Source organism: Arachis duranensis, chromosome 3 (genome assembly GCF_000817695.3).
Source record: "Arachis duranensis cultivar V14167 chromosome 3, aradu.V14167.gnm2.J7QH, whole genome shotgun sequence".
Lineage (NCBI taxonomy): Eukaryota > Viridiplantae > Streptophyta > Magnoliopsida > Fabales > Fabaceae > Arachis > Arachis duranensis.
This window is the reverse complement of record NC_029774.3, coordinates 41,980,097-41,992,985: the sequence shown is the minus strand read 5'-3', so window position 1 is coordinate 41,992,985 and position 12,889 is coordinate 41,980,097. Positions and strand designations below refer to the sequence as shown.

General features: G+C 34.7%; 1 protein-coding gene across 1 annotated transcript in view; it reads right to left on the bottom strand.

Moving 5' to 3' along the window:
- LOC107478868 (callose synthase 10) overlaps positions 1–12,889 on the bottom strand; it is a 36,470-nt gene that overhangs the window by 10,459 nt on the left and 13,122 nt on the right. Inside the window, exons 20-36 of the mRNA XM_016099019.3 lie at positions 12,261–12,310; positions 11,169–11,255; positions 10,591–10,676; positions 10,148–10,175; positions 9,804–9,901; positions 7,052–7,133; positions 6,444–6,607; positions 5,256–5,376; positions 4,277–4,371; positions 4,089–4,179; positions 3,856–4,016; positions 3,651–3,760; positions 2,728–2,862; positions 2,518–2,586; positions 2,254–2,425; positions 1,453–1,567; positions 649–768 (exon numbers count right to left, since the gene is read on the bottom strand). Of these exons, the coding sequence (XP_015954505.1) occupies positions 649–768; positions 1,453–1,567; positions 2,254–2,425; positions 2,518–2,586; positions 2,728–2,862; positions 3,651–3,760; positions 3,856–4,016; positions 4,089–4,179; positions 4,277–4,371; positions 5,256–5,376; positions 6,444–6,607; positions 7,052–7,133; positions 9,804–9,901; positions 10,148–10,175; positions 10,591–10,676; positions 11,169–11,255; positions 12,261–12,310 (1,784 nt within the window). The remainder of the gene's footprint in view (positions 1–648; positions 769–1,452; positions 1,568–2,253; positions 2,426–2,517; positions 2,587–2,727; positions 2,863–3,650; positions 3,761–3,855; positions 4,017–4,088; positions 4,180–4,276; positions 4,372–5,255; positions 5,377–6,443; positions 6,608–7,051; positions 7,134–9,803; positions 9,902–10,147; positions 10,176–10,590; positions 10,677–11,168; positions 11,256–12,260; positions 12,311–12,889) is intronic.

Below are 12,889 nucleotides of genomic sequence, written 5' to 3'. Positions count from 1 at the left end.
ACGCAAAAGATACAAAAATCATTGCATGTAAAAGTTAGGGGTGAAGTTTATATAACAGCATGAAACTCGGCTAAATGCATAGGGCTATACATAATAACATGTCTCCCATTTGATGAATAATAATTCTTACAAGCATACAGCATCAGCACAATATAAGGTCAACAACACGTCAGGACACGGACAAATGAACATGCATCATCATGTTAGGAATAAGTAAATTTCACATATAAGTAAAAGGCAACAATCTCAAGCGGCTAAAAAACAACTTTTGTATGAAATAAACTTAAAGTGGAAGATACAGTAAAAGAAAATTTCATTAGTCGATGGTTGTTGGCATATAATGAATCAAAATCTGGTTCAAGTTCAGCACTTCCATTCAACAAAAATAACTAGACCCTATATAACCAAATATGGGTTCATGATTTTCAATGGATGCCCCAGTTATCTCCAAAAAAAAAAAACTTGAAATAGGAAAGGGAAAAGATGCAAAATGCATGGGCAAAGGAAAAGATATCATCAACGAAATATTAAAAAAAAAGGAAAAAAAGGAAAAAGAAAGAGCCGAGAAAAGCTAAAAAATAAAGCATCACTTCCAACAGAAAAGTGTACTATGAAAGAACCAATAACCGATTGTGGCAATGTCGTCACCTGATTCATGTCAATAGTTTGAACAGCATCACCGCGAGTGAAAATTATAGCATGGTTTTGGTTTTCGGGCTTTCCTTCACCTAGCTTTGGATCCCCGGGAAGTTTGATAGAATATATTTCCTACAGAACAGAAGAAAATTCAGAAACCATCAAGACAGACTTTAATTTAAGAAAAACAAACACAATAAAACAAGGAACATGATGTCCTAAAAGGATAAAACCATATAGGTTATAAGCTGTCAGAGCTCAGAATGAAGATTTCAATTTATTTTTTATATAAAGAGAAATTTATCAATGGGAAACAAAAAGAGTGAAAAAATAAAAGAAAACCCATCTTCACGAGAAAAATGAAAAGGAATTATGCAAGTCCTTCAAACAGTTATACTTATCCAAAGCATGCTGTGCTGTCATCATATCTTTTAAAGAAATATATCTAAAAAGACCATCAGCAGAAAATTGTGGCTTGGTAAGAAATTACAAATATAGCCTACCCTTATCAACCACAATGAGAAGACTTAATCATCTTCAATGCACAATAGCAGTCATCAGTAACATCACTCTGTTAATCTTGAGTTGGATGAAACATGATAAGATTCAGAATATTGTCCAAGGCAACGGTAAAAAGAAGCAAAAATGTCAAACATGTTTGACCGATATATTCATACCAATTCACTTCATATTAAGAAAAAGGCAATTCATAAACATCAAAAGCCATTGAAATACAAATAACATGTTTTAAGCACTTCTACACAGATTAAGGCAAACTGTTGGTAGAAAAATAACTTCTTTAGAAGCTTAATCCACCTGATCTTTTCCATTTATATCAGCTTTAACAAGCTTTGAATAAAACACTTTTGTTGTCTTTCCCTCAGTTGTACTTTCATCAGCATGGATAAAAGCAACTCGCAGTGCCTCATTCCTGAAAGAAAACACAGAAAGCCTTTATTTTTATGCAGATAAAACATTGAAATAATAGTTTTAAAAGAAATTCATCTGCAGTTATGTACAGAGTCTTCACCACTAAGAAAAGGTATAACAACATAAAACATTTGTGACTGAAAATTCTCCTAAAGACATCAGAGTCAGCAATATCTCCTAAAATAGACCACCACCGAGATTAACCAAACAAAATAATGACGTACCCACTCCAATGTGATCTCTACCACATCTAATAATACAAAAAAAAAAATAATCCTAGGATTAGTTTCGTATCACTAATATTCAATTATCATTTCCTTATTTGATTAGGAATAGGGTTTTCCAATTATTATAAAAACGATTAGTTTCTTGCCCTCTTGTAACATACCACAACATAGTCATATCATATCACTATTTTTATCTTATCTTATAGCCTTTCTCTTATCTCTTTGTCCTTACATATCCAAAATCCATAATCTAAACAACACAAATACACTAAAAGAAACTAAGTCAACCACTAAGTAATAACATAGAAGCCCTCAAAGTTTAAAAGAGGAGTCATGCCTCACTATCACAACTACTACACTACTTTACCTACATGTGTCTACATAAATTTCATTACCTTATATAGTCATAATCTTAGCATGAAAATAGCACGTGAGAAGATGTAAGGATTCAATTCCATACCTCTGTAATAGCAAAGCAATATCAGCAGCTTCCGGTGCCTTTCGCTGTTTCTGTTGTCCATATATTTGGCATGATACAACATAAGTAAACTTCAAATCAGCTTGTGCTCGTGATTCACGTGACAGTTCATATCCTTGACTTGTGATGAAGCTATTTGGAGAATAATTGTCCACTACTAACACAACAGATGTTAGCAACTACTTGCATGATGCATCACTAGAGAGGATAAAAAAAATTGCAACAGGATTGTTCTCGTATAGTTACCTCCTAGTGATCTGCTCTCCAGAAAGCTCTGCAACATTAATGCTCTTCTATAATACATCATTCCACGAACTGCAAACCAAAGAGGTAGGTGATTGTAGAACAGAGGCCGGGTTTAAGTAAGAAATATTACTATAAAAAATGTATTTCCTAGTCCCCACAACTAATTTCCAAGAACAAATGAGGAAAAAAGATAAATGGAACACTTGTAACCTGTCCTAGCTAGAGTCTGCCCACGATAAGATGCCCAGAAACGGAGCTCCAAAGTGTCACTGCTATTTTTTTGAAGTTCATCATCTCCAGTGGATGCTCCCCGACCAATTCTTTCAAGAAAGTTATCCCACTCATCTGCAATTGAAAAAGTTTTCAAAAACAATTCTAAATCCACTAAGGACAACAACCAAGTCAAATAAATAAAACCAATTTAAAAATGGGGTACAGCCTAAACCCTAGTCCTTCAATCGCAAATAATGCTTTATTTCAATACCAACTATCTATAAGATTCTCTCTATTTTGTTGCTTTGCTCAATTCTCTAATGCATTTATTTATATGATGCCATTGTGTCCTATTATAAAGACCCGTCAATTTTTTTACAACTATTCTATAACCTTCATCAAATCTACTCCCCTTAGTGGGGCTTCAACAAGCATCTTCTCATGTTGCAAAACTTTGGGCAAGATTGGACCATTCCCCAAGTGCTACCCTACTTTTTCTCTAATAATTTCCCATAATTTTTTCTATGTGATGGACCTAAAGGTCACAGGTTCTAGCCAGAAGCACCCACTGATGTGATTACGAGGTTAGGCTGCCTACATTTCACCTGCGGCCTTTCCCGGACTCTGCATTAATGTGGGATGCTTGTGCACCAGGCTCCACTTTTTTTCTCTGGACACAAGATACTTAAAGTTTAGTATCATCACTCACCTCAAACCTCTAATATTTAATTAGGCATCCCCAAGTAAACTTACAGTACTTGATAGACACTCAAAAGATAAATTATTTTTCCACTACATGTCAACCTTCCAAACAAAGTGTTAAAACAGATAGCCATAATATGTGCAAACCAAATATGAGTTGAACAGAAAACATGTGTTATCCTTTGCTTTTGGGGAGAGAGTGTGCCTAAAGACATTACCTGGAAATATCTTTTGAAGGTAGAAAAGAATAGATATCCCATCTTCATTCTCCTTTTGCAATTCGGAAGTACTGTATAGCACAGTTTCACTATAGTATGGGGTGAAAACACTACAACCAGCCAGACAAAAAAAGAAGAATGTTAATAATGTGGTATAAAAGAATAAAAACTCTGCAGCCAATAATCTGTATAGCTATGTACATACCAGAATGGCAACGTTTCACTAACAGGCTTTGCTGAAGGCATCTTCATAAATAAAGAATTTGTGAAAAACTGTAATCTTCTTCTGGCTTCAAGATTCTTTGGAACATTAGCTGCAGAGTCCTTTACGGTAAGAAGGAGATGCAACCTCTTCACCAGCTCTTTCTGCAACAAGTGCATAAACATATTGCTAGATATGAACTATCAACAGAATTTGTGAAAATATAAGATACTTACAATTTCTGGATCATCAGGCCATCGTATCCTAGAAAAAAGGCGTCCCTCATCTCTAGCTCTAGCTACAATATTCCAAGTATCCAGAGCCTCCCTGAAAAATTATAACATGAATATTGCAAATTATGTGAAATGAAGAAACCAGTCTTCTTCTCAAAACATAAAGAAATCATACTAATGCAACCGTATACCTTAAATCTGAAGAAACCAGGTCATGAGTAACAACATCATAGACTTCATACACAGCCTTAGCAGCACCTTTTGCAAGTTCCGGGTCATTTCGAATCTGATAAAGATAAATCATTTCACATAATTACACACAAAATATACCAACCACCAATATATAGTAGGATGGGAGATAGAGACATAACCCAAGAGATATTTCCCTCGGTTCCACAATTCAGATTCTCAATGTTCTGAGTCATCAGTTTATATACAATCTAAGGTTAGCTTGTGAGGGAAGCTACAACAAGGGGTAATTCAGCGGATTCACTAGTAATTTAGTAACAAGGGATGTAGTAGCTGACAGAGGCGGTTAGCCGGTTAGATTAGTCCTAGTACTTCCTTTCTAGTTCGGAGCAGCTGAGAGCTTCCCTAACTTATTCAATTACAAGTTACATTTCTAGGTCCCAAATCAAGTTAACAGAGGTGAAAATAGCACTTGATAAGAATGTCAGCTTGTCCAAACACAGTAAAATTGTGCGAGTAAAAAATGCTAACAAATTCTTGGTTCTTCTCTTTTAAAAATTATCTGGTCCAAGACACCAAAAGAAGGATCCTCATCAAGCTTTATGCCATAAAATACAAGAAGATTCATTATTTGTTTGACGCAATAACCATAAGGAAATCCTAGTAAAAAAATTTGCAAAAGTTCAACAAATGTGTTTGTTTATCGAATACGAAAAATACTACTGTGTAACAATGTCTATGCAATTGACCAATTATTTTTTCAAAAATTAATAGATAAAATTACAATAAGTTGATGATATATGGCCCATTTGGTTAAGATTATTTGAAAAGAACATTTTGATAAAAAGATGCAGAAGCAAAAAACTATTTCAGGTTTCAATGCAAATGTGAAAGTCCATTTCTCTCAAAATCATTGACAAATTTAATATGCTATATAACTGTAAAACACTAAATAAGGGACCACAAAAATAAAAGAATTACCAGGAGTCCAGTTAATGCTGTAAATCTTGATAAAGCAAGTGGTAGCTTCTTCAGAGACAAGGTTATAACAAGTGAACCTTCTGATATACTGGCATTGATCTCACGAAATATTCTTTCGACCCTGTCAAAGAGAATATTCAGAAAGAATATGTCTGAATCAAACAAAAAAGTATCACTAACTGGTGCAACAACTAGGAAACTATAAATTGTCATTTGGAATTTTTTTCCCCTCAAAACAGTTACAATGTTCCAGTAAATCCATAAAAAACGAGGTATCAGAAAATGACACATAACAAGAAAAATGCTAGCCAGTTAAATATGTTAAGATATGTATACCACCATTAGTCAGAGATATAACAAAACCCATTCATGCAATTCACATAATAGTTTGAACTTTGGTAAAAGTTGATTCTTGATATATACTACATGACTACTATAATAAAAAAGGCAAAGCATTATAACATCTCATTTGGGCACAATTTTTTTCCCAGTTGTATCCTTACTACAATATATCTCCAAATTAATACCCACTAATCCTATCCCATATATTCCTACATTCAATAGCAGTTATTTATTTTTGTAACTTTTAACTCATTCTCACTTCCCAAAATCGCTAGCAGTATTCTAACCAAATACACACACACACACACACACACACACACACACAAAATAAAGCCTCTTTCGCTTGTACATCAAAAAGGTAAAACACAATAGATCTGTGCATATAAAGGCTTGAACCAACATTCTCCTTCCAAATTATGAAAAACAGGGTCATGGACTCATGCTTCAAAGCCCAAAGTGCTCTAGCCTAACAGTGGCTGTCACAGAAAAATAAAAGATATTCATTTGCTATCTCCTAACAAAATGAACATTGGAGAGAGTGCTTGACAGAGAAATAGCCAAAAGACTTGTATGTAAGAAGCACTTGAGTTACATTCAAAATATATCATCGAATACCATTGAAAGGTGCATGTTCAGCACAGTAAAATTTTATTCCCTTCAACTTCACAATGTATACCCAAATATATTTTCAAGTTTAGAAAACTCTGAGGAATTTAAACATCAAATTTAAACTCCCACCACATGGAACTTCCCTTTGTACACAGATAACCGAATGTGTCACTCAGAAATGTAATGTAACGTAAAAGCAAATGAAACACCAAAAAGCAGTGAAACGTAAATTCATACCAAAGTCTTCCTTCATGATCAACTATTATTGAATACAAAATTTTTTCAATGCTGTAATAGCACTCCTGCACTGCATAAGCCATATATTCATCCTTACATATCCTGCCCCACAGATCTGTCTGTGTATCTTTGCAATCCAAAGCCAAATCAATCGCCATCAGGATCTGAACAAAATATATTAGTTAAAAGCGCCCCACTACGTGGCCAACAATTTTTTGGTTAACTTGTAGCCGGCTCTCACATGATTGCTTAAAAAATAAGTGAAAGAAAAACAAAAACAAGAACAAAGTAAATTACATATTAACTAAAATAAGTTTGTTAGTAACATGTTGGTTAAAAAGACATCGGTCATCTAGACTATCCCTTTCTGGTTTCTGTGTATGCAAAATAAAACTAGTTCATGAGTGCATGATTCAAACATGTCTGTATACAAAAGCTTGACAAACTTGAGTGCAGCCGTATAAAAATACAATATTGTCTAAGTATTGGCAAAAATAGCTTGACTCCTAAAATTTCTATAGTTAAAATTAAGAATTGGAACCCTAACAAATACAGAATGCCTATCAGAATCCTGTTCTAAATCATTCATATTGCATATCAAGTTCTACCTTACTGCTTAGAAGAAACAAAGGCCATTGAACTAATCTCAGACTTCCAGTGTTGCTAGGAATAGAAAGTAGGTCCATTTCCCTGTAACAGTTGACATTAAACAGATAAGCAACCTATAAAAATGCACCACGGGTGTCATAAAAAATTGAAACCAAGAAGCAAGGCAAAGAATAATGCTTTTATTACCATTTGTGCCTAAACAAAAATATTGTAAACAAGAGAAAAAGAAACAACAATGATGAGAAGGATGAATTTCCCTAAAGAAGAAAAACAAAGCCCTATCCACTAGGTGCGGTCGACTATATAGATCAAATGACATCATTGTGCATTGTCATATATCATGTCTGCAACAAAGTCATTTATACTTAAATCTCTCTTGTCTACCTTATTCAAAATCCTTTTAGTTCCTCATCTCCTCCTAACCACTAGTCTATTTTCTATGTGTTCAGCCCTCCTGAATGGATTCTAACTCGATCTTCTCCTGACATGGCCATATATCCAAATAGCTTGAGACAAGACTCCACAATCTTTCTAACAATAGGCGCTCCGACTTTGTCTCTCAAGTCCCCATTCCTTATTGTAATTGGTGTATGACCACCCATCCATCTTCTTCTCCAAAACTTTCCATAAGACCTGCATTGATAACCTATCATAGGCCTTTTTGAAGCCAATGAAGACCAAATACAAATCCTTCTTGTTGCTCTGGTACCCCTACTTAATTATCCTTAGCAAATATATGACCTCCATGGTAGATCTACCCAACATAAAACAAATTGATTCTTTGAAAACTAAGTCTTTTGTCTCAACCACCTCTCTATCACCCTCTCCCATAACTTCAAGATGACTCATGAGCTTGATTCCTATGTAGTTTCTACAATTTTGTACATCTCCCTAGTTTTCGTAGATAGGAACTAAGGGTGTTCTTCCTCCATTCGTTTGATTCAAGAGCTTGGTCAACCAATAGATGCCTCTTTCTTCCTAACTCGTTCCAAACTTCAATAAGTATATTGTCTGGACCTACTGCTCTACCATTCTTTATCCATTATATAGCCTCCTCATCTCCATACTCCCGAATTCTTCGGTAGTAGTTAAAGTTTTGGTCCTCGTGTTATGTGTGGATGTTGTGTGTGGTCTACCCAATCAAGAAAGAGTCTCATGTCCCCCATTAAAGAATTTGTGGAAGTGGTTCTTCCATCTCTCACTAATGCTTTCATTTGTGAGCAAAACCATACCCTCTTAGTCATTTATGCACATAACTTAGTCCAAATCACTTGTCTTTCTTTCACGGCCCTATGCTATCTTGTAAATGTCTTTTTCCTCTTCTTTTGTACTCAGACTATTAAAGATTCTCTTATGCTCTCGTTTAGCACCATTTTGTCTCGTTTTTAGTTGTCTTACACTATTCCCTTTTTTTTTTGCATTCCAACAGAAAGGCCACTCTTTATAGGATTCTATTATTACTTTCACCTTCTCTTACCTACTTGTGTGCCACCAACACGATTCTTTATCTTTTGATCCGATACCTCTTGTTTCTCCAAAGGTTTCTTTATTACTTTTCCAATTACTTATGCCATCTCACCCCGCATTTCCTTTGCATTTCCATCACACCTTGATTTTTCTTCTGCCCAACTTTGGAAGTCTCTTTCCTTCTCATATTTCATCTACCGCCACCTGATCTTTGGTTTCTTTTCTTGATAACATCTTCTCATCATTCACTAGACTCGATGACTCATAACAAGCCCTTATGGTAGGATTTTCTTAGTAAGAAGAAATTGAATTTAGAACATGTCACCCACTCTTATACGATGTTTGTGTCACTTCTTAAAGAAAGTGTTTGGTATAGAAACTTGAAAGTTGAAGGAGTCTAAGATGATTTCTACCGTGTGTTACTCCAAAACCATGGCCCACATGGATCCCTTCGTATTTGTTCTCATCCTTCCCAGCAAGCCTATTTAAATGTCTTCCTAAGAAAATCTTATCTCCCACCAGGATGTCATGGACTAAATCTTCTAAATCCTCTCAAAATTTTGCCTTGATCGAAACTGACTTGCAGGAAAAAAATGCTTACCAGATAAAAAGCATCTCTTTTACCACCAATTTTAGTGCAATGATGCAATCCCCGCCCTTTTAGCGCCTAACACGACCTTCTTCCACTATTTATCAATGATAATGTCTATCATATTCCTATTTTTCACCCTTCCTCTATTAGCAAAGTTTAAATCCTGAGGTCTCTTAACTTCTTTGCCTCCTCCGCCCCCACCAACTTGGTTTCTTGTGACATAATGTTAATCTTTCTCCTTGTCATATTGTCCACGACTTCAATTGATTTCTCTGTAAGTATGTCTACATTCCATGTCCCGAATCGCAGCTTATCACTCCCTTTGCCTATGTGAAGTAGCTTATCTAGCATTGGAGTTATTCCGAATTTGATCCATGGCCTTGTGATTCAACAAAGTCATACCATTGTTGTCAGAGGTCTAATATATCCCTCCTCTTTTCTCTTGGCTTCACTGGCCACGTAAAAATTATGCAATAAACTCAATATAGGAAAAGTTTCCCCAAAATATGAAACAGAGCTTGCAAGTTTCATCACATAAGCATTTGCTATTGTTGTTAAGCCATAGTCTCCTTTGACTCTCACAATAGAAGAAAAATGAGAACAAAATTGATTGAGAGGGACCATTGCAAAGTCTCTCTACACAAGGGCTTACTATGCATGCATTGCAAAGCAACATATTTCATGTAACTAACCTATTGCTAATAAAATCTTCCTCACGCAAGCTTATAATTATCTCATTCCAAACAGGAGCAAACATAGCAGCATTCAATTTGTTTGTATCCTGAGAATCCTGCAAGAAATACAGGTACAACAATAAGATAAACATCATTATTAACTTAAGCCAGTATGTAGAACAACTAAAATCTTAAATTATACGCTACCAAAGAAACCCCAATACCCTCAAAGATCATAATAACTACAACATTTTATACTGAAGAGGCTCTCAAAAAGGTAGTTAACACTGAATAAAAGAACTAGTTATTGAAGGCATCCATATTTGAACCCATCCCTCCCTCAACAAAGGGGAAAAGATCACCTGGGATGATTGTCCACTGATGGGCAACCTGAAAAAATAAATAAATAAAAATAAAATCATGTAGAAGAAATTTTACTAAAAAACAGCAACACAATTAAAAACAAAGAAGCTAATAACCAGCCTCAGCAAACACCAATGATGGAAACAAACAAATTTACAGAAGGAGTGCCTACAGTGAACAGTGGAAAAAATTAAAAAAAAAAAAGAAAGAAAAGAAAAAGGAGAAACGAAAATCATGTGGATGTCCTATCCTAGCTGGCACTTCTCTAAAGCCAATCTACTGCTCTCTTAAGCTAATCCGCAACACACACTATATAAATAAATGTGTAGAGACTAGTATCAATGAAGATAACTACTAGATAAATATATAGACATCAGATCAGTTAAAACATCAAATTTTAAACCTTATTACCAACAAAAAGCTTGTAGGTAACATAATCAACCTTTTTGCTTGTGGAGAGGCCAAATTTTTTACAAATGCCCCAGGAAAACTCTCAAAACGCTTATGCAACATTTGAATTGAACGTATCTGCATCAAACCATAAGAAAAGGAACAATAATTAATAGTAAGATGAGACAGACAATTAAGAAAACACAAGAATCAAGGAGTAAATGTCCATTTGGGGAGAAAATTTGACATTGTCGAAAGAAGTTTGTCAAGAAAGGGAATGCATCAAGATTAGGATACCAATAGATCGGCAGCAATGACACCCATAATAGAGTTAATCAACTCGCACCCTTTCAAAACACATTCAATCGGAACTACTTATTACAAAAAAAGAACTAAAAACATTCTTTCGTCACTTGTTTTTTTTTTTTACTTTATTATAATCCTCTACGTCAGCTGAACTTCTATCAGCTTTTATCTGTTCAACGCTAAATAAGTCCTTACATATACATCTAGTAATAAGTAAACACAAACACCTTTTTACTGAATAAATATTACTAATCAATTTGGAAAAAAGGAAAAGAAACAATATCTAAATCCCAAAGTGTTACTTTGGAGCTCATACAGTTATACCTCACCGAGCCGAGCCCGTGCACCAATTACACCACCAACAATTGCTGACATGAGGGTGTACCAAATATGAATATCCATGAGATAAATCTGCATACCACAGATAAAGCATGAATGAGCAAGGTAGTATTTTTCTTTTCTGTTTTCTGATAAAAAGGTAAGGTAGTACACTGCCCCCGTATCTAACTAAAGATAGACAGGACAACTCGGACCTTAGCACTGCCTTCCACAGCAAGTTACTGTTTTCTTGTAAATAAGCACAGATCAGTGCCAAACTCATTCATAATGAATATTACACATACACATTTCTGGAGCTTTCTCATTAAGTCTCTGAATTCTCTCTTATCACAAAACTCTATTATGCTAACGCGAAAAGTGAAAATGGAAAGTGTAAGATAAACAATTGGAGGAATAATCTTTCTCAAAGTATGCTAACATTCTTCAAAACCTTCATCTGTCTACCTTGGAATATGTAGACTACTGGAAAACATGAATACAAGTAGATGTACAACTATAAGGCAAACATCAAACATAAGAATAATAGATCTTATTGTTATGCTGAACCTCACCCAAAAGTTTCAATCGAAAAAGGGAAGGTAAAAGTTGAAAAGCAATAGATCTTGATGAAAGGATGACATGCTATAACACAACTTAATACTAGCTAAGCACTGTCTTATTCTATGCTAAATAGCTAAGTGATGTACTAGTAGTATGGTACAACCAGCAAAAGCCCATTCTAATAAAACTCTAACACAATACCACTAATATCCTATCAAGTATTGTGGCGAATAAAAATTTAATGAGATAACCAAAATTTACGACAGACAGACCACACACACATTTTTTCTGCCACGTCCAGAGTTGATTTTCTAATCTTACCTGATCTATCCATTAGTTAACTTTCAACTGCATATAATTTTGTGTGTGTCTGTGTACACACCCGCACTTTCATGTATTTGTTTTAATATTTCACAAAACTCCTAGGTAAGTTTACATAAATTCAACAAAAGGACTATGGGAAACAAAACACAACATCACATGATTAACAAAGTCTACTTAGATTATTGAGAACAAAGTTAATTGAAGGAAACTCACAGCCACAACAGGAGCCCACAAGCTAACTATAGTCAACACATTGTTATTGTCTGCAAAATTCACATGCACAGATCAGTGACAAACACAACTATCTTATATTTATATGTTAAATATAAAAGAATAAAGAAAGACACTCATATCCAAATAAACACTTCATTAGCAAAATGTTACCTAAATGACCATTTATGGAAGTAATAATACAAATTATTTATGTAATGTCCAATTCCACCAATTTCTGTCTAATCTATAATGAGAACTGTCTTTCGACACCATGCCAGCATTAATGTAATATAAAATGCATCTCTTCCATCTCATTGAAGCTACAACCACCCAAAAAAAAAAACACTCATTTTCTATTGTTGCATTTGGTTGTTGAGACAAGACAAATGAAAAGACAAAGAGGCACCAAAATGTATTTGGAGCTGTACTCATGCATACAATACAAATTGTCCCAAGACACAAATTTCATGTATTTCCTGTCCATCGGAAAAAAAAAAAAGGAAGGAGATAGAAGGGACAAATAATTTGTCCCAGAACACAAATTTCATGTATTTCTTGTCCTTCTAAGTTTTCTATCTGTTACTGTATATGTATCCTGTCTCAAATATCAAATGCAGCCTATCAGAAGA